The sequence below is a fragment of the Ursus arctos genome, unplaced genomic scaffold, assembly GCF_023065955.2.
Source record: "Ursus arctos isolate Adak ecotype North America unplaced genomic scaffold, UrsArc2.0 scaffold_11, whole genome shotgun sequence".
NCBI classification, from domain to species: Eukaryota; Metazoa; Chordata; class Mammalia; order Carnivora; family Ursidae; genus Ursus; species Ursus arctos.
In genome coordinates this window covers 39,388,625-39,411,536 of record NW_026622775.1, presented here as the reverse complement: position 1 = coordinate 39,411,536, position 22,912 = coordinate 39,388,625, and the positions used below count along the sequence as shown (strand labels likewise).

Sequence of the window (22,912 nt, the reverse complement as noted above, 5' to 3'; positions counted from 1 at the left end):
GTACAAGAAACGCTGTTTCTCTTACATTCAGAGCCAAACCTATCTCAGCACCTCGTTTACTTTATTAAATACTGACATATCATTTTATTTTTTCCCAGTGTGAGACTTTGCTTCTATTTAACTCTTTTGCCATGTTTATTTTATATTTGTCATGGAGAATCATTTTTAACCATTACCCTAATATTTATTGAAGCTGTTTGAATACTGACTTAAATATATTTTTGTTTATTTAAACCATTTGCTAACTTTTTTAGAATATATGTACAAAATGTGAAGTTTTAAAAGAAAGTTTTATAATCAAGTCTTTACTAAGTATCTGGCTTTTTAAAGCTATTGCATAGGCTGGTTTTATACATACTTCTTCAAATGCCCATAGAATGGTGCTGGTTTGTTTTATTTTTGTAGTATTGATGTTTTATAAGCTGCCGATCAGAGAATCTATAAATATGTTGTGCTGTAAATTTCTAATTATTTTGTTAGTAATAGTAATGGCATAAGGGTACGTTATGCCAGCATGGTATAAATCTGTGTTCATCTTAGTTTAATCACATTTATATTTCTTCCCAGTCTGTTTGTGGGCTAACATTTAGTGTATTGATTTGTTTTTTTTTTTATAACATGTAAATCTTTCCCCATACCTCTTTGGACCAATCCAATAACATGTGTAAAATGGTAGGTGAAATTAGAGCTCTGAATTTTTCAATTGCTGTAACTGTTTGCTAAATACATTTCAGTTCATTTTATGATTAGGAAGAGAATGGTATTTTGTCATGTAGGTACTATAAACTGAAAGCATTCTTTTTTTAAGATGTATTTATTGGGGCACCTGGGTGGCACAGTTGGTTACACGTGGGACTCTTGGTTTTGGCTCAGGTTGTGATTCAGGTTTGTTGAGATGAAGCTCCTCCTCAGGCTCCATGCTCAGTGGGGAGACTGCTTGAGATCTCTTTCCCTCTCCTCCTGCCGCTCCTGCTTGTGTGCTTTTGCTCTCGTGCTCTCTCTCTCTCTCTCTCTCGCTCTCTCTCTCTCGTGAGTAGGGGTGGGATGGGGTTGGGGAGAGGAATTATTGGGATTATTGAACTTTGTCAAATTTGTGTTGTATTGAGTTGGGGGAAATGAACATAGCCTGGATGAGGTAGATAGAAGAATTGTTTAGAGATAACATCATAAAGATGCTCAGACCCCTGCAGAATTCCAGTTGGCCTGACTAACATCACAACCCTACCACTGAAATGGTATATCTGATGGTATGTATATTATGATCGTCTAACTTGTGTCTCATGCCACTCTGTGAAATTGGGCACCACTATTGACATCCCTACTAGGACTATGTCAGTTCAGTTAAGAGTGTAGCAAGTATCAAGGCTTTAACAGTTCAGAGTGGGAAAACATTACTTTCTTTTTGGTTTTATCTGGAAGTGTCTTTTTTTAGAGTTGAGGATTGAGCCAAACTTTGAATTTTAGGAAGGGAGTGCAAAGGCAAGAAAGTAGAATTTTAAAGCTCCTTCTTGTTATAATTAAGTAGTCTGGACTGGATTGACTAGTGAGATTGTGGGAACAAAATGGGAGTTGAGGCTTTTTGAGATTTCGCAGGGTAGGCCAAGTGATTGGAAATGTATTCTATAAATGATGAAGAGTTACGATGATATTTTTTTAACGGGGTAATTTAATTACATGGTTAAAATGCTCTTGAGAAGCTTGCTATGAGTTTTGAATTAAATTGGAGTTATTCTTCCATGAGAGAATTTTTTCTTGTACGTAATGTATTACTGATTTTAACTCCTATTCATCCAAATTAAATTAGGCTTTTATTAAAAATCAGTATGTAGTTGATATTTTAGTGGTATAAGTGAATAGTAGATCTTAAATAACTAATAGCTAGATGAAGGCTTGTGTTTCTATGTTGTTTAGATTTCAAGGCTATGAGCTTGTCTCTGGCCTCAGCCTGGGATTTCTGATGGCAAGATACTGAGGAAGTCATTTAAATATTAATTCTCACCAAAGCCATCTCATTTTAACCCTATTCTTTGTACCTTCTGTTTGCTGGTAGAAAACATATAGTAATAGGTGTTTTGGGAAAAACAGGTTTATTGCCTTTAGTATGCTTTGGTTGGAAAAATTTGTTAACTGTGTTAAATCAACTTTTAGCACTGTTTACGTTTCTGGTTTTATAATACGTTAAACTACCTGGAAGAATCCTGATTTGCCATTTAGTCAATTTGAACAGTTAAGACAAATATCAACATAAGAGCAACCAGGGAAAGCCTAGCACATATGAGAGTGAGCTGCAAAAATACCACCTGAATATTTTGCTTATAGTACACTTATTTTGTAAATAGAGTGGAGTCATTAAATTCTCCTTCCTTACCCATCTTCCACCACAATCTCCACTTTGTTTTTATTTTTCTTTGGGGGTAAAACATTCCACATAATACTGAGAAAGAAAAAGAAAATGAGGGTGGATCATGTATTAAAAATCATCCTTTTTTTTTTTTTTAAAGCTTTATTTTAGAGAGGGAGAGAGTGCACAGGGGGAGGGGCAAAGGGAGAGGGAGAGAGAATACCAAGCAGACTCCATGCTGAGTGAAGAGCCCAACTTGGGGCTCAATTCCAGGATCCTGAGGTCACTACCTGAGCCAAAACCGAGAGTCAGATGCTCAGCTGACTGTGTCACCCAGGTGCCCCTAAAGTTGGCTATAGTATCTGAGCCAGTATGAGTGATCTGTGGGATGGTATTTTTCCTGTATTTCCTGGGCTATCAAATATAATGACCATTTTTTGGTCTTTGTTTAATATTTTATATAGATAATACATTAATAGTTTAAAAAAATGAATACAATGATATTTCTCTCCCACCTCTGTCCCCCATGTTTTCAGCACACCTTTTCCCTGCCAAATCATCTCCCGCCAAATTAATTCAGCTACTGCTAAAGAAAACCTGAAAAGTAACTATTGGCACCTCATGTATCTTCCCAAATTTTCTTCAGGTTTTTATGAAGAATTAGAAAATATCTGCATGTTTTTCCTCTTTTTAAATGTATATTTTCAAGGAAAAGCTCCTTGATATTGGTCTCAGCAATGATATTTTGGATCTTACACCAAAAGCACAGTCAACAAAAGAAAAAATAAAAAAGTGGGACTATTACATCAGTTGGGTAGAATGGACATTTAAAAAATGTTAATTGTTCCAAGCAGTGAACTTAGGATGTCTGCCCATTCATTTGTGTCATCTATTTCTTTCTTCAGTATTTTGTGTTTTTCATTGTACAGATCTTTTACCTTTTTGAATTTATTCTTAATTATTTTATACTTTCTCTTGCTACTATAAATGGAATTGTTTATTTAATGACTTTTAAAGATAGCTCCTTGTTGGGCACCTGCGTGGCTCAGTTGGTTAAGTGTCTGCCTTCAGCTCAGGTCATGATCTCAGGGTCCTGAGATCGAGTCCCACGTTGGGCTCCTTGCTCAGTGGGGAGTCTGCTGCTCCCTCTCCCTCTGCTTCTCTGCCCTGATTGTGCTGTCTCTCTCTATCTTAAATAATAAAATCTTAAAAAAAAAATAGCTCCTTGTCAGTGTATAGAAATGGAACTCATTTTTTTGAATGTTGATTTCATATCTTGCAACTACAACAAATTCATTTTTACTGTTTTAAGAGTTTTTGGTGGAGTCTATAGAATTTTCTGTAGGATCCTGTCATCTTCAAACAGATTAATTTTTCCGTTCCAATTTTGGTGCCTTCTATTTCTGTATTTGCCTAATTGTTCTGGTTAGGCCTTCTACTATTTTTTAAAAGTGGCAAGAGTTGATACCCTTGTCTTGTTCCTGATCTTAGAGGAAAAGCTTTCAGCTTTTCACTGTTGATCAGAATAGCATTTAATGAAGCTGTGAGAATCAGGGGAGCTCTTGGAACTAGGTGCTGAAACTGTGGAGTTGTGCCACCAGAATTTTCTTTCTCCATTCATGATGTAGGTGACTTTCTCTGTATATATGGCAGGGAAGATGTCTGCTGGAAGCTGCCAGTTTAAATATCTTTACAGCTTTTGACTCCAAAGTGCAAAAGCCCATTTTTGACGTTCCAATTAAAAAGAACATCTTGGGGTGCCTGGGTGGCTTAGTCGCTTAGGTGTCTGACTCTTGATTTCAGCTCAGGTCATGATCTCAGGGTTGTGAGATTAAGCCCTAAGCCAAGGCCCTGTGGAGCCTGCTTAAGATCGTTTCTCTCTCCTGCCCCTTCCTCACCTTCACTCTCCCTCTCAAAAAAAAAAAAAAGAAAAAAAAAAAATCTTGGTAATTTTGATTGGTCTGAATTTGGTCACGTTTTCACCCCTGGATTAATCACTGTGACAAGGAGAACAGAGAACTATATGTGCCTGTGTTAAGTGTCCTCTCTGTGGCCTAGCTGTGAGGTACTGTAACCTCATTGCCAGGAGAATGCTATGAAGGGGATGAGGGCTGAAAGGAAGAGTGAGTGCAATATAGAGAAAAACAACAGATGTCTGTTATGATAAATGTTTCAGTTGTCTCCAGTTTATTCCTCTATTAATACATTTCCTGTTTTCATATCTGATGATTCTGCCTAGTTTTTTTTTTTTTTTTTCTTAAGACTTATTTGAGAGACAGAGCAGTGTGCGTGTGCAAGTAAGTGGAAGGACAGAGGGAGAGAATCTTCAAGCAGACTTCCCGCTGAGCTCGAGCCCAATTTGGGGAATTTGGGGCTCGATCCCATGATATCATGACCTGAGCCCTCACTAAGAGTCCGACGCTCAACTGACTGAGCCATCTAGGTGCCCCTGATGAATCTTCCTACTTAAGAATATTGGTGTGAAATTATTATAAAGACCTAAAAGTTCATCTTTTGTGGAAAAAAGTAATATAGAGATTTCTTTAACATATTGTAAATTTTGCTGTGCTTCAAAGTAGGACTGGTAGTTAAATTATAAAGTATGAAGTTTAATCATGTATTTTCTTTTAAATGTTTGTTATTGAAGTACAGTTGACATACAGTGTTTTGTTAGTTTCAGGTGTACAGCATAGTGATTCGACAGTTTTATACATTATGTAGAGCTCAACAGAAAAATACAGTTACCATCTGTCACCATACAACATTATTACAGTATTATTGACTTTATTTCCTATGCTGTACTTTTCATCCCTGTGATTTGTTTATTTTATATTTGGAAGTTTGTACCTTTTAATCTCCTTCACCTACTTTTCCCCAACTCCCTCCCCTTACAACCACCAGTTTGTTCTCTGTATGTCTGTTTCTGTTTTTTTGTTTTGTTTTGTTTTTGTTTTTTAGATTCCACATGTAAGTGAAATCATGGTATTTGACTTTTAAAATAGCTTGGAAGCCTCTAGAGAATGATAACATAATAGAGCTGGGCTTAGACTAATAAGGAATCTTAAAGTGTATGTGATCTTATGGTTTTAAACAGTTTTACGTATAATCAGACTCAAATACTGAAGTAATTGATTAGATTATTGAGTGCTTGACATTTTACTGTCTCATATCCTATGATACTTTGATTCCAAGTAATGTAAGTTCAGTGGACTTTGGACTGGTTGTCACATAGTGACAGATTTCTGATTTTTAAAATATGTCATTCCTATAAATCACTAGTTTGCTAGATTGAACTAGCAAGTTATTAAAGAACTTGGCAGTATTTACTGTGGATAAATGCAAATTTAAAAAGGTTCTGTGTATGAAAGTTTAAATGATTTATTAGCTTTCAGTGCATGCATGAATCCAAAGTTATGTAATGGATTTAGAAAATTTCATTTCCTGTTTGAAGGTTCAAATTTGCATATTCTATAATGCAAGTATTCGAGCTGATTCAATAGGATATATAGTTAAACTGTTTGATATTAATACATGCTTAATCATTTTTTGGTATATGATATGGCAAACCTTTTTTAGATGTAGGACAAGTGATTAAACATACCACATGTTTTTTTTTGTTCTGTTAAAGAAACGGTGCCTGTGTGTCTTACATGGCTCCAGAATTTGTGCTCACCAGAGTTTCTTTGCTCTTTAATTTGGCACTCCTTTCCTGCATTGAGAGCTTCATCTAGGTTAATATTATTTTTCTTTTCAATGGGAACAATTAATCCTATGACAATTAATTCTAAGTCACACCTCACATGAGTTACTTATTTTTTTAAATTAAACTTTTTATTTTGAGATAATTATAGATTCACATGCAGTTGTAAGAAATCATACAGAGAGATCCCTTGTACCCTTTACTGTCTTTCCCTCAGTGGGAAATTCTTACATAACTACAGTATAATATTGACATCAATACAATCAGTGTATGGAAATTTCCATCACATAAGGATCTGTCCTGTTGCCCTTCTATAGTCACATCTGCTTTCCTCCTGCTGCACTTTAACCCTTGGCAAACACCAGTCTGTTTTCTAGTTATGTAATTTTGTCAGTTCAAGAATATTATATAAATGGAATCAGAAACTCTAAGCCCAGTATGATTTGAACTTATGATCCTGAGCTCAAGAGTCCCATGCTTTACCGACTGAGCCAGCCAGGCACCCCTGTTGTATTTTTATTTTGATTCAGTTCTTGATATGTTTTTAGTTCCCTGAAAACTTGCTTTTTCACCCATCAATTATTTAGAAGTATATATTTTAGTTTCCAAATGTTTGGAGATTTTTTTCTTTGTATCTTTATCTTTCTGTTACTGATTTCTAGTTTGATTCTACTGTAGTCAGAGAACCCACTGTGTATGATTCCAATTCATTTAAATTTGTAGAAGTTTGTGTTAATGTCTGAGGATATAGTCTATTTTGGCATATATTCCGTGGGCACTTGAAAACAATATGTATTCTGCTGTTGTTGGTTCAAGTCTTCATTTTATTTTTTATTTAAAGATTTTTTATTTTTTATTTATTTGAGCCAGAATAAGAGAGCAGGTACTTGCGCACACTAGTGGGAGAAAGGACAGAGGGAGAGGGAAAAGAAGGAGGGGCAGAGGGAGAGACAGAGGACCCTGGGATCATCACCTCAGCCGAAGGCATGCTTAACCGACTAAGCCACCAGGCACCCCTTGAGTCTTCTTTAAGTGTCAGTTCTTACTGGTTGATGATGTCGAGTTCTTCTAATTCATGCTGATTTTCTGTGTACTTGTTTCGTCAGTTAGTGAGGGAGGGACATTTTATATTTGTAACATAATGATACTTCTTCCCTCAAGGTGAAGGAGAGTCCCATGAGAAACATCATGAATTTGGGTGGAAGACACTGATGTGTACACACACACATACCCACACCCACATACATACATACTACAGGAAATATTGGAGCTTTGTGTACTTAATTTTTGTTTACTTATTTTTTAATTTAAAATCAAGTTAGTTAACATATAGCGTAATATTGTTTTCAGGAGTAGAATTTAATGATTCTTAACTTACGTAGAACACCCGGTGCTCATCCCAATAGGTGCCCTCCTTAATGCCCATCACCCATTTACCCATCCCTCTACCCACCTCTCCTCCAGCAACCCTCAGTTTGTTCTCTGTTATTAAGACTCTCTAATGGCTTAACCTCCCTCTCTGTATTACTTTTATTTTTCCTTCCCTTCCCCTATGTTCATCTGTTTTGTTTCTTAAAATCTACATATGAGTGAAATCACATGATATTTGTTTTCCTCTGACTCATTTTGCTTAGCGCAATACACTCTAGTTCCATCCATATTGTTGCACATGGCAAGATTTCATTCAAGTAATATTCCAGCATGTGTGTGTGTGTTTGTGTGTGTGTGAATGTATGTGTATGTATGTATTACCACATCTTCTTTATCCATTCATCAGTTGATGGACATTTGGGGTCTTTCCGTAATTTGGTTATTGTTGATAGTGCTGCTGTAAACAATGTGGTGCAGGTGCCCCTTTGAATAATCAGGACTTAAAAAAAAAAAGATTTATTTATTTATTTATTTATGGGAGAGAGAGGGAGAGAACGAGCGAGTGCATGCACACGCAGGCAGAGGGAGAAGCAGGCTCCCTGCTGAGCAAGGAGCCTGATGTTGGACTCATACCAGAAACCTAGGGTCATGACCTGAACTGAAGGTAAACGCTTAACCCACTGAGCCACCCAGGCATCCCAGTACTTTTTTATCCTTTGGATAAATACCTAGTAGTACAATTGCTGGGTAGTAGGGAAGTTCTGTTTTTAACTTTTTGAGGAACTTCCATACTATTTTCCAGAGTGGCTGCACCAGCTTGCATTCCCAACAGTGTAAAGAGGGTTCTCCTTTCTTTGCATCCTCACCGACATCTGTCGTTTCCTGAGTTGTTACTTTTAGCCATTCTGAAGGTGTGAGGTGATACCTTATTGTGGTTTTGATTTGTATTTCTGCTTTGGGTACTTTATTTATTTGTTTATGTATGTATGTATGTTTAAAAAAGATTATTAGAGAGAGAAAGCGTGCATGTGCAAGTGCGCAGTGTGCAAGTGAAGGAAGGGACAGAAGGAAAGGAGAGGGAGAGAGAATCCTCGAGCAGACTTTCCACTGAGCACAGAGTGCGACGTGGGGCTGGATCCCACGACCCTGAGATCATGACCTGAGCCAAAATCAAGAGTTGGCTGCTCAACTGACTGAGCCACCCAGGCATCTCTTGCTTTGGGAACTTTAACAGAGTGTAGATCTGGGTGGGGTTTTGCTCTTGGGGAAAAATGATTGAGCATCCAGAAAAGATAAGATCACTGTCCCATTTGAGGATAGATGATAGGGATGCCAGAGGGAGAATAATGCACAAAAAGTGGTGAGAGTACAATGATATACTTAATACATTGTGTAATTTTGCTTTTGGTCTAGATAAATTGCTGCAGGCAAGTGTTTTCTTAATTATCAATAAAGTAGATATCTAGCCTGATCAAAAACGTTAAGAAACTGGAACAGAAATAGTATATCATAATGTTTTATAATATGATATAATACCATGTGATTCTGGAACGTAGATTCAAAATTGGTATCTTAGTGTGTTCAATAGTATCTTTTTTTTTAAAAAAAGATTTTATTTAGAGAGAGAGAGTGAGCGAGCACGAACGGGGAGGGGCAGAGGGAAAGGGAGAAGGAGGCTCCCTGCTGAGCAGGAATCCTGATGGAGGATAGGCTCAATCCCAGGACTTTGGGGTCATGACCTGAGCCAAAGGCAGAGGCTTACCTGACTGAGCCACCCAGACGCCCCGGTGTTCAGTAGTATCTTAATTGGAAAAAAAAATGTATATTATTAATCTTGACATGGTAAAAGTAGTAAACTTATAAATAACTGAAAGCCAGGGAAGAAGAGCTGGAAGGATGTGTGAGTGCGTATTACATTTGATGGCTCTTGTAAATGACTTGGGTTATTATAGTAAGGATTATTAGTGTTTTATTTTTAACCATTTTTGAGCCAATTGAGTGCAATAGGCAAAGGACACCCCCCTCCTCAAAAAAATTAGACAAGATGGAGCTAGGAGATCATAGAGGTAGAATGCTGCTGGTAAAAGTCTCAGCTGTTAGTGTTTAGTATGTCTAGTCTGAGTCAAGTAAATAATTGACCGTATGTAATTTACTACAGTTATTATTATTTGGTAACATGTACTTTGTTTCCCCAAAAGTGTTCTACAAAAATACAAGTTTTAAGTTTATGTAGGGAAAGAATTCTCTGGTCATATGGGCCCAGTGAAGTTAAACAGGATTTAACTTTAAAGAGGTTAAATTTAAAGAGGTTCTTTACTTCAGAACCTCTTCAAGCCTTCATGTGCAGTTTGAATTTTTCAGAGAGGCTATATTATGTAGCTTCCCCCCCCCCCCCAGATTGATTTGATTTAGGTGGGATTATGCAAAGTACCATTCTTTCACAGGGTCTATTGGGTATGTTGTTGCATAGTTGGCTTGAGTAGTCTCTGATCAGTTCTCTTAATATGATTAATAAATGGAGGCTTAAAGGGCTCCTGGCTGGCTCAGTCAGAGGAGCATACCACTCTTGGTCTCGGGGTCATGAGTTCAAGCTTCAGGTTGGGTGTAGAGATTACTAAAAAAATAAATTAAAAAAGAACAAATGGAGCCTTAATAAAAGAATACACAACAATATTGCTGTCAGTTACTTGCTCCTAGTTTAAAAAAAGGGAATTGAATTCAATGAAATAACAAATTTTTTTCCTTTTTTAGTGCTTAAAAAAAGATTTATAGTAAAGAATAGAGCAAACAGGATATACAAATATACTCAGCTTAGGCTAAATTTGCTTTTGGTTATAAAAATTTCTTTATGCATAGAGTTACATACATAATTTTATGTACATACATGTTATATATGTATACAATTGTAGGTATGGTTCTTATTTTTTCTTTATCTTTTTAAACTTTGTTCTGTCTTCTGTCTCCTCCTCCCCATAGCCTGTTTCTCCACAGGCTGTCTTCTGTCTCCTCCCCATAGCCTGTTTCTCCTACAGGCTGTCTTCTGTCTCCTCCTCCCCATAGCCTGTTTCTCCTACAGGTCACCTCCTACAGGGTGACCAATTTTGTAGCCGTGTGTATAGTCTTCTGTATTTTATAGATATATAATCTAGTAGATCAAGTATACTGACAGTTGTGTGTAATAATGGGGTTCCCAGCTAGTTTAGTGAAGGTAGGAAAGGGGAAGAGGTACAAACTTAAGAAATTTTAGGAGATAGAATCAGCAGCATTCAATTAATTGGAGATTGTACATAGGAGCAGAGTTGAAGATGACATTATCGTTTCTGTGTGGGTAGAATTACCAACTGGGGTAGCAGGCATAGCAGGATTAGGGAGAAGATAATCAGTTATGCTTTGGCCATGTTTATTTTGAGGCAATATGTGTGGATGTCTACAAGCAGCAGGACATGTGAGTTTAAAACTTGGGGAAGAAGGTTAAGTTGAGCTATAGTAGTATAGAGTAGTTTAGAGACTTCCAGATACAGTCTGTGATCTGTATACCTGTGAAAGAGCAGCTATAGCAGAAAAAGGATGATGAGATCATTCGAAGGTGTAAGAAGTTATGATTAGAATAGGTTACTGGCATTTTCAGTTTTCAGGTAAGATAATTTCATGGTTTAAGGTGTAGCCCTAGTAGGTAGGGTGAGGTTGAAAGTAATTGGATTTAGGAAGTCTAGGTATTAGAAACCATATTTTAGGTATTAGATACATCACCTGTATGGAAACTGAAATTTAGCAAGATTATAACAGATGAGAAGAAGTGGAAAATTATGACTGAGATCCCAAACGCTTTAATGAGTCAGTTAAGATACAGTGATAAGCAGTAATTCAGGGTGATAAGGTTGGATTGATTGCATGAACCTCTAAAGATAATGAGCTTTCTCCCAAGGGTGGAAGAGTAAATGGTCTTGAAGCAGAAACTGAGTCAGGAGAATCTCAACTCTTCTTTCTGTTGTCTTGTTCAGTGGAGCGTTAAAGAACTAGTAATTTTAAAAAGAGAGAGATTGCGTGATTATGCCCTCTGTGGTGAGTCAGATTTCAATTCAGCACTCTTCTGAAAGGTGAAGATGGTAGGGCATTTTGTATACCTTGGAATGGAGGTATATCTAAGGTATTGGGAAAGCGTCAGGTCATTATAGTCAGTAGAGGTAGTGTGTCAGTTAAATTAATAACAGTAAAGGGATGATGATGAGAGTTATGATGGGACATTGAGGAATGAGGTGTATCTTTATTGTTTGGTATTTAAGAGTTTTAGGGAATATAGTCACATGGTTAAAATGACAGTAACAAAAAAACCCTGGAGTGTAAAACTTTTTGTGGGTCAAGACTTAAGAATGGATGATACCACATAATGAGGAAGGGACTTAGAAATTACAGTGATAAAAGTACAACATAAAGAGCAGTCACTTTTAGCTTACTTTGATATTAAGTTAGTGCATTACATAGGGTGATACTTTGTTGTAAGTGGAATATGCTTTTTAAATTTGTTTATTGCTAGTATGTTCACCATTCACTAGGAAGAAAGCAGAAGATGACAGCTTTCCTATAACTACCAGGTGAAGGTGGTATTATTATTATTATTATCATTTTTAAAGATTTTATTTATCTGACAGAGAGAGACAGCGAGAGTGGGAGCACAAGCAAGGGGAGCGGGAGAGGGAGAAGCAGGCTTCCTGCCAAGCAGGAACCCCAACCGTTTTCGATTTTTGATGGCAGAGTGCGGGGCAGAGGATAGTAACCAGTTATTTGAATTCAGTTATTACAGGCTTTTACTCTATTTGTAAACACTTTTTTTTTTTTTGCTTTAAAAAAGGATATAATGTTCATCCTGCAGTGTTTTTTCTTCCTGCAGCTTTTAAACTCACATTAATGACAGTCTGTTTTCCTGTTATTTAGTTTTTTGTGTTATCAATTTTATTTTTTTTAAAAGATTTTATTTATTAGAGAGAGAGCGAGAGAGAAAGAGCATGGGGGGGCGGGAGGGTCAGAGGGAGTAGCAGACACCCCACTGAGCAGGGAGCTGTATGCGGGACTTGATCCTGGGACTCCCAAGATTGTGACCTGAGCTGAAGGCAGTTGCTCAACTGACTGAGCCACCCAGGTGCTCCTGTTCCCAATTATTTTTGTGTGTATAATCAATAGCTTTCTTAAAACTAATTCGAGTAGCATTTAACTCTTACGGTAAGAAATCTACATTTATTCCTGAGGTATCTGATAGACTTTAATATGTAATACATGTAAAGAGATTTTTATACCAAAATGCCTGTATTTGAGAGTGAATGTATTAAATCCAAATGACTTATCCTTTTTATATTACTGATATTGTTATGTTGATTATTTATGATGTTAATATACTTGATAGTACAATCATTTATCACCTAAACTTTAGGAATGCCTGAAGTGATGTTTAAGTGGACATTTAGCTGAAACTAAGCAACATGTTTTGGCCTGATACTGCCACTGAAGCTGAATTTTCACTTTCTTTAATTTAAATATTATTGTGTTATTAAATAAATGTTATTCTGTACCTACTGTCTTGTAAATTTAGTAGTAGGTCTTGAATATCTTGCACAAATAGATTTATATTCTTTTTAAAGGCTACATGGTATTCCCTCTTATATGGTTATACCATTGTTTATATATCTGTTTCTGTATTGGTGGATATTTAGGTTATTTCCAATGTGTTATTTTTATAAAGAGTGCTGCAAGATATTATTTTTATATCTTTCTGAGCTTTTCTGTATATAATTTTTTAGATGATATTTTTATAAGTGGTTGAATTATTGGGTCCTGCCTTTACTGAGATCTGTGTGCCTCCCAACTCTCAGAGTGATTGGATATTTGAGATGAAAAAAGAACTGTCCAGTATCCACGATTATAGAGTATAACTTCATGCCAAAGTTCATACTGTTAGCCATTCTTGTTTGAATTTTTTCTTTGCCTTCTTCCTAATACAGAGATGTAGAGTATGATTTCAAAGCCTGGCTATACTTTTTTCTCAATTTCATTTTTCTCTTTTCATTGCCAGAATTGTCCTCTTGCCATATCAGCTGCTTTTTTCATTGATACTGTCTTTTCAGTTTTGTCTAAATATTTTCAATAGTAGTTACTCTCATTTCTTATATATTTGAAACTAAAATTCACTCAGATTAAATGATCCTAAACTTTATGTAAGTTCGTTCCTACCTGGGTATCTGTTCCTATATATTTAAACATTTAGCATAGACTATTTGAGATAGGAAATTTTTTCTGTTTAATTCTCAAATGATAATAAAACTCAGTAAACAGAGCTTCTTCTGTATTCTTCAAACATTTTGGTTAGTAGAGATTTAGCATATTCCGCTGAGTATTCTTCTTCTTCTTAAAAGATATGTATTACAATTAATTCCTACCACAGTTATAGTCCCCAAGGTATATTCAGTTTTTGGGTTATTAGACTTTAAAACCTTCCTCTTACTTATCAGAGCTTGCACTCTTTCATTTAAATGAATTTAATACCTGAAGTCTTTACTCTTTTGATTCTAGAATATCCACTGATATCTTTGTGGAAATTTGGTATTATTATATCATTTATCTCATTAAAATTAGCCTTCTTGAAATATTTTATTATTTAGACAAATGTAATACAACAGCAACTGTTGTTTATCTAGAGATACTGCATTTCATTGAACAGAATTGCTCTACATTTTTTTTACTTCTGTGTATATTCAGTTTAATTGTATTTGGTTATAACTATGATAAAAAGAATTTTTCTAACACACAAAATGAATTGTAGTCACTTAAATGCAGAGTTCTGAATCATATCTAAAACAAGGAGTTGTCCAAGATAGCTTTTTCTGATAACCCACTCTTTCATTTATGCACCATTTCTTGATCATCTATATATTAATTAGCTTTGTGTTCTGTAAGCAGTGGAATACACATCTAATAGCAACTGCACGAAATAGAGGTTTTATTTTTCTGACATAACAAGGAATTTGAGGTAGGCAGTTGCTGGTATTAATGGTTCTGCTTAATAAGGGTTTAGGAGCTGAACACTTTCTACCTTTCCTTCTACCATACTGTCTGTGCTTGTGCCTGTAAGCCTCATGATATCAAGACGGCTACTGCACCTTGGACATCACATCTTTGTTCTAGACAAAGGGGAGGGAAGAAGGTAGAAGAGCAAAAGGTTAGGCCAGCTACATCTGTTTTCCTTTATCAAAAGCAAGCCGAAGTCTTCCAGGAACACGTTTCAGAACTTCTCCTATCTCTTTGCCCAGAATGTCCCATGGCTATTCAGATGCTAAGGATGCTGGAAAAGAGAGGATTTATCTTTACTATCTGGGTAGTGGCAGAAAACAAGAGAGGGCGGGGTTTAGGTATTTGAATTCTGTAATGTTTTTATACATGAAATTAATAGCTTTAAATAACTAATTACTGTTGTATTCCACAAAAAGATTTTTTTTAAAGTAAGCTCTATACTCAACATGGGGCTTGAACTCACAACCCTGAGATCAAGAGTTGCATGCCCTACCAACTGAGCCAGCCAGACACCCCTGTTTCACTCTTGGAATAAATATATATATTCACTCATTAGTTATAAGACTTTGGGGAAGAGACGTTGGGTTAGTCAATCCGTATTATTTGTCACAGTCTATTAAATATAGTTGTTACGCAATGTCAAAAGCCTGGTTTAACTGCATTAGTACCTTGTGAGTTAGGCAAGTTATGTTTTAGGTTCCTCATCTATTAAGTGAAAATAATAGGTTTTTTTTTGTGAGAGGTAAAGATGATAATTCATGTAAAGTGCTTAGCGTAATACGTAGCTTTACAGTAATCAATGCATATATGTTGTATTGTTTGTATTTTTAAATTATTATTTATTTTATTTTGTGTTAGGATTAAAAAAATTGAACTAGTACCGAAATATAGAGTAAAAAAGTTTCTCCCAACTACTATTAACTGATTGATTTGTAATCATATTAGATATCTGCTGCTGCGTCATAAATTCTCCCAGAACTTTGCAGCTTAAAACAGTAATAAATACCAGCTCACGGTTTCTGTGGGTCAGGAATTTGGGAGCAAATTGGGTGGACAGTTCTGACTTAGAGTCTGTCATGGGGTTGCATTTCAGATGTTTGCTGAGGTTGTAGTCATCTAAAGGCTCAAGTGGGGCTGGAGGACCTGCTTCCAAGGCTACTTACATGATTGGCAAGTTGGTGCATGCTGTTGGCTGGAGACCTCAGTTCCTCTCCAAATGGGCCTTTTGTATAGCTGCTTTAATATCTTCATGACATGGTGACTGAATTTTTCTTAGAATGAGTGATACAAGGGAAGCCATTAAGTTCTTAATGACCTAGCCTTGAAAGTTATGCTGGACTTGTGGACTGGATTGTAGAGGAAGGGACAGGACAGTTTGATTACTTTTGATTGTTCATATTTTCTTTTTTCCTAAAATAAATCTTAATTTAAGATGCCTTTTTCTTTGATTATTATAGTCTGTGAATCATAGAAAGGAACTTATGAAAAACAAATAGGTTACTTTAAACCATTCACCTGAAAATTTGAAAGGCCTACTAAATGTTTGCCTAAAACATAGATAATTCTGTGATATTCATATAATAAGCTCAAGAACACAATTATATTATCCAGTGTTTCTCAAAAAAGCTTTTGAAGAATGTTATTCCTTGAAAAGCTCTTATCAGAAGAAAAGAAAAGAAAAAAGATTCCATCGTTAAGTAAATTTTGGGAAATCCATTCATTGGTTATATGTCTTTTTGAGACATATATAGTAGCATATTGCTGGGAATTCTATCCTGTAAACATCTCTAGCCTTGTTAATCCAGTATTTCTCAGACTTCATGGAAACTTTTTGCTTAATACTGCTTTTGTAGACATGTCATTGTAGTTCAGTGAAATTTCTAAGTTCTTATGAAAGGTACAATGAACGGTGAGAGATGAAATGTTATTTGTTACTTTTTAGTACTCTTGGGGATTTTGAAAACTATAAGGATGATAGTTCATTATCAGTAAAATATGCTTTTTGAGTAATTTATAGATAATGAAATTTTTCTTCTAATTTCCTTGTATTCCGTGACTTTGCCATCTTAATTCTACATTGTTGCCTCTAGTTGGAGGATCTTTTCTCTTGTCTTTAGTACAAATGACAATGCTTGAGCTTTTTTTTTTTTTTTTAAGATTTACTTTAAATTTTAGGTTTATTTAGACATTCAGTTAAATTCACCCTTTTTAGGTGTATAGTTTTATGAAGTTAAATTTGGCAGATGGATACATTTGTGGATCCAGTAAATCAAGATACCGAAAATTTCATTACCTCCCAAAAGTCTTCTCATGTTTTTTTGTGGTTAATTCTGTGCCTCTGTCCCCAGCTCCTGGCAACCACTGAATTCAATTTCTCTCCCTATACTTTTGCCTTTTCCAGAATGTCATATAAATGGAATCATATACTATGTAGCTTTTGTGTCTAACTTCTTTGACTTGGCATAATGTTCTTGATATTAATTCGCCTTGCTAATGCTATCAGTAACTTGTTCCTTATTACTGCTGATTAGTATTCTGTTGTATGGTTGTACCACAACTTGTTTATCCATTTACTAGCTGGTAGACATTGAATCTTTATAGTTTTTGGTGATTATAATAAAGCTTCTGTAAATATTCATGTATAGATCTTTATGGGGACAAATGCTTTATGAAATGGGTTGTCAGGATCAATAGGTCTTTCTGCTCTGTTATATTCAACATGAGACTTATGGCATAGATTCCAAGACAGCTACTCTAGTTCTTGCCGTTTTTCAGTAGCTTATGTAAGTGTAAGGAGGAAAGTTGCAAAGATGAGTTGTGTTCTTTCCTTTAAGAGTAATAGCCCAGCAGTTGCACATATTACTGCCTGTCCTCTTTGGTCAGAACTTGGTGACATGGCCAGTAACTTCAAGGAAAGTGAAACTTCTGGAAAGTGAAATTTTTTGCCTGGGCCTCATGTACCAAACTAGAAACTCTTGTTATGGAAGAAGAAAATGTAAATCGGGAGACATTACAACCTGTGCCACACCGTTGTATTTTTCCTTCAACTTCTCCCTATTAGTAAGTTTCTAGTGACTATAAACATGTATAGGGTCGCATTCACTTAGGGATGGATTTTTAGGGATAAATTGGATACCTTGACATTAGCACTTTTAAATAAAAGTAAATACATCTTTGAAGGATGTACATAAATAAAAGAAGCTTACTTTTTACTTGGCTTGTTTTACAAACAAGTAGACAGGTCCAGAGATAAAAGGTGATTTGTCACAAGAAATAGAAAATATCTAGTTAGGGGCATAGGCTGTGATTGTACTCTGTCCAGTTTTTCTGCTATACCTTACTCTGGCCATATCTTTGAGGAAAAATTTAGCAAGATTCCAGGGAAAATATAGCTTTACTTTGAAGTTATATAAATCTTTTGAAGAGAAGATAATTATTTTTGGTCCGTATGTGTTTCTTTGTTTTCTGAAAATACAAGTGACTTAGGTTTAGTGACATTTTAGCTTATTTTATTAATATAACCACTGATGAAAGCAATCATCATGCCCAATTAAAATCCTAATTCAAAACTTGTGAAGGTTTATTTGAATTCTTTGAATAATGTGCTTTAAAATTTCTATAATCTTGTACATTAAACTATAACCTATAGAAAGCATGTTATGCCACCCTGAAGGTTGCTATAAAAATTGTTTATGAAGTTCAGGCCAAGACTAAAATATGTTGAAATGGAGAGTTGTGAAAAATGTTCTATATAGCATAGGAGACCAAATCATGCTAAAATGCAGAAAAAGACTATACATCAGTTTCTAGGCTACATTATTCAAAAAAATACAACCATAAAAAAGGTAATAAGATTACATTTTCACATTTCACGGCTAGTAAAGTGCATTAGGCTGCTCAGATATTCATAACTTACTGTGACATTTGGGAAGATTACATTTTGTAGTGCAGAGCCATTACTACAGCTCAGATAATAACTAGCCAATGCCTAGACTTGGATTATGATCCTTGTCATTGAAAACAAATTTGTGTTTTGAAGGTTGATCAGCTTCAAATAACTATTAGAAAGGGTTAACATGACATACTGTAGACCCTGTGCATGCTTTTTAGGTATAATAGATATGCATACATATAGTGTATCAAATATGCCACACATTTGTATGTACCAATTTCTGCCATCAATTTTCTCCTTGAAAGGTATATTTTATAATATTTAAAGCAATGGAGAAATATTTAAAACACCTGTCTGGATACTGCACTCACACTGTAAACTCAATTTAAAAGCTGGTGAAATATTTGGGTTTTTTTGGAAATTACTTTCAAAAATTAATTCTGTAGCTTCATGTAAGGGTGGTTACTGGTGGAAATAAACACAGATTAAAATGGAAGATTGATGTAAGTAGTATTAGGGTGAAGGTAAGGTCTCCTAAATTAGTTGCAACTAGATTTTTGACCTGTTTAGACCTATGTGGGGTATGTCCAAACACGTATGTACTAAAAACTCTCCCTTTGCTCTTTCCCCCCAGATGCTCTGTTGCCTTTTCAGAGCCAATCACTATTTAGTTTCTTTTGTGTCATTCTTATGTGTATGGCTACGCATATACATGTTTTACATTCATATTGTAGCCTCCCTTTCACATTTTTTTCCGTCTTGATTTTCTCACCTAAATGTATTTTAGAGATTTTTTCATGTCAGATGGAGCTGCCTCATTCTTTACATTGGCTGCATCATATTCCATTATATAGTCATATACGACTTTATTAACTATTACCTGATAATGTTTTTTGGGGGATTGTTGCTTTTATTTTCTGCTCAAAATGTGTTACAATGAAGTTCTTGTATCCAACATCATTACCTAAATGTATCTGTAGGATAAATTTCTAGTTGTTAAGGTAGCTATTTGTGTGTGGCTTCTTCTATTTAACATAATTCCTTTGAGGTCAGTATGTCTATCAATCTATACCTACCTACATACCTACCTACCTATCTTTTGCAAGAGGAGATTGACTTATATTAGTAGCTGTGTCAGTAGTTCCAGTACTTTTCTCATTTATAGTAATTTTTCAGTTGAAGTACTTGGTTTTCCAGATATATATCACATCATCTCAAAGTAATTGTAATTTAAATTCCTCCATTCTTATATTTATATGTTCCTGCCTTTTGACTAAATGTATCTTCTGTGCCTCCAGAATAATATCAAATGATATCAAATGATATCAAATGATAATGATGATAGTCACATCCTAACTTGTGTCTGACTTTCATGAGGCTCATTCATTCCAGCTTTCCTATGTGAGCATGATGCTGACTTTTCAGGTGTGATTGATATATTTTATTATTAAAGGAAGTCTTTTACAACTAATAATAAAGTATGATGGAAATATAAAACCACCATTTAGCAATGCCACAGTAATAACAGTTTCAGGTAAGATCTATCAATGGATGCATAAAACTGGAATAAACTATTTGGTTGTGTCTTACTCTTTCATGAGCTACTAGATTTTGTTGTGCAAGGTATGACAAGAAACAAGATACTTGCATAGTCTCAAGGTGTTTTCCACAAGATGAATAATAATTTAAACATGAAATATAATTTTATAATTTATTTATAATTTATTTATTTATTCATTTAAAGATTTTATTTTTTGAGAGAGAGAGTGTGTGAGAGAGAGAGAGCATGAGCAAGGGAGAAGGAGAGGGAGAAGCAGACTTCCCTGCTGAGCAGGGAGCCCGATGCCAGACTCCATCTCAAGACTCTGAAATCATGACCTGAGCCGAAGGCAGATGCTTAACTGACTGAGCCATCCAGGCGCCCCTATAGTAACTTTAAAATGGAAAAAAATCTGACAAACACCATCTTAAACAAGTGATCAAAGCTAACTTTACCAATAGTGAGGCATATTTACATGAGGTACCATTGAAATGATGTGCTAAGGACATACATCACTTCTGGGATACTTCTGCTAAAAATGCATAACCTGAATTTAAATCTGAAAAATGTCCATATTGGAAGAGTCTATAAAATATCTGGCAAATATACTTCAAAAGCTTCAAAATCATGAAAGTCATGAAAATGCCTGTGCAATGGTCTCAGTATGGAGAAGACCAAAGGGATGCTGATCATGGATCAGAAAAAGGACTTTAGTGTGACAAGTGGCAACCTTTGAGTAAGATCTGTAGAATTGTAAGTAGTATTTTATCAATGTTAAGTTTATGGTTTTAATGATTTTATTATGATTATATAATATGCTCACATTTGGGGAAGTTGAGTAAAGGGTATACAGGAATTCTATATTGCAGCTTTTTGAATGTTTTGAAGTTATTTCAGGATGAAAAGTTAAAGACAGGACAAGCAGATAATATTCACAAAACCAAATAAAACATAGTTTTTACGTAGTTAACAGAATTTTTGTGTGGACTAGGGAACTAAACATATATACTTTATAGCCACGATCATGTAGCTAGGGGAATTGGCCCAATGACACCAGGGGGCTCTTTTAGCAGAATCCCAGCTCTCCTTTGCTTATGCTTGATGTTCCTGATGATACAAAGAACTGTACATTAAAATCTCTGCCAGAGCTTTCCCAGAAGAATCAAATGCTTTTGCCACTGCACTAGCCAGGAATTCCTATCTCCCTACATGCAGATACTGCCTCATGTTGTTCATTTTTTCCATTTTTTTTTTCTCTTGCCAGTGTGTATCTTTGGAAGAACCTGGGAAACATCAATCCTTTGCTACAAGGAGTTTTAATTGATTTTCTAATTCTGAACTTTCCCTCCTTTTCTGGAGTAAACTCTATTTGGTTATGTCTGTTATTCTTTTATGAGCTGTTGGATTTTGTTTTGTAAAGTTCACTTTCTCCTAATTTTTGACCACTTTTTGGGTGTTGGAATGCATAATGAAAAACCAAGACATATTTAGAAGGACAGGAGTGTAGGTGAATCATGTATGTAGTATTTCTGACAGATATCTCTTAGAAATCTAGTTAATAAGGATAGCTCTGCAAAGATAATTCTAAAAGTATTTTAATTCCTTTAAACACTTGGGATTTGTTAAAATTAAAAAAAACTCCTCTGTGGGAGGATGCTGTGAGTGAGGTGGCACTGTGGGGATAGGTCAGTATATCTTTTTCTGGATGGATTTTTTGATTGTATTAATGAAATAAATTTTCTTTATTACTTCTTTGGGTGTATGATTTTATTTAAGTTATCCTAGTTATTGACAGGGAAGGAAGGGGATTAAAATCGGTAGGTAAAATAAACTAGGAATTTGGCAAATAGAAGCTCTAAGTTCTGTGTCCACTCTGAGCATTTTTAGCTTTTCATTTCTGTTGTGAGCTGGTATTTTGTATAAGCACAAAACACTTCTAGGATGCTGTGGATAGTTCATAGAGTTCATAATTCATAAATACTGAATTAGAGCAGTTACAGAGCTTAAAGTTAGATCTTTGTTGGTATCAGGGCAGTAGGTAGTGATTTACCAAAGACATCCTGTATTTGTTTCTGTTGAAAAATTTTTATATTGTAAGTCTTGCTTGACTTTGTGTTATCTTAACTTGAAGGTTTCTTTAGAATCTTTATTTTTTAGAGGTGTGTGTGTGTGTGTGTGTGTGTGTGTGTGTATGGACCCTTTGTTGTAGAGGGTAGAGAAGAATGTATATGCTGCCAACCTAAAGCTTAGGAGTGTGCTCTAGTTATATCGGAAAAGCACTAATGTTTTTATTTTTTTCCCCCCTTTTTGGAAGCTGGTAGGAGGGCAGTTTGATTTGGAAATGAATTTCATTATCCAAGAAGGTGAGAGTATCACCTGCATGGTGGACCTACTAGAAAAATGTGACATTACTTGCCAAGCAGAAGTCTGGAGCATGTTTACAGCAATTCTGAAGAAAAGCATACGAAATCTTCAAGTCTGCACCGAAGTAGGCCTTGTTGAGAAAGTGCTTGGGAAAATTGAAAAAGTTGACAATATGATAGCAGGTATGATTTTTTTCTGTAGTACAGGGGGTGTGAAGAAATAAAGTTTGAGTCTTAAATACTGTATTTCTCTTATTTAGTAATATTTATTTCAGAAATATTTGAGCATCTAACTTGTGTGTGTGACTTTAGTGTTCAAACTCTTAAATAAGCACATTATATTTTAATCGTTGAAGAAATATAAATTGATTGTTTTATTGTTTTCTTTTGTTTCCAGATCTTTTAGTTGACATGTTGGGAGTGCTGGCTAGCTATAATTTGACTGTTCGAGAACTAAAGCTGTTCTTCAGTAAACTTCAAGGAGATAAAGGACAATGGGTAAAAAAACTGAATACCCTTTGATATTTGAAAGTATCCCTCTCCTCAAACACATTAGTGGCTTTTATGCAACTGTTATTATTATACTGGGGTAAATGTCAAATTGAAGGGAAGAGATCAATTAAAGTAGCGTGTAGGTCTGTACAGC

The 22,912-nt window shown here is 35.4% G+C and overlaps 1 protein-coding gene across 5 annotated transcripts in view; it reads left to right on the top strand.

Moving 5' to 3' along the window:
* The window catches only part of LRBA (LPS responsive beige-like anchor protein), a 791,618-nt gene that overhangs the window by 124,119 nt on the left and 644,587 nt on the right, over positions 1–22,912 (top strand). For all 5 annotated transcript variants that reach the window (XM_044384357.3, XM_026499457.4, XM_026499458.4 and 2 more), the window contains exons 3-4: positions 22,218–22,449; positions 22,664–22,764. In XM_044384357.3, coding sequence (XP_044240292.2) covers positions 22,245–22,449; positions 22,664–22,764 — 306 coding nt within the window. In that variant the 5' untranslated portion in view covers positions 22,218–22,244. The remainder of the gene's footprint in view (positions 1–22,217; positions 22,450–22,663; positions 22,765–22,912) is intronic.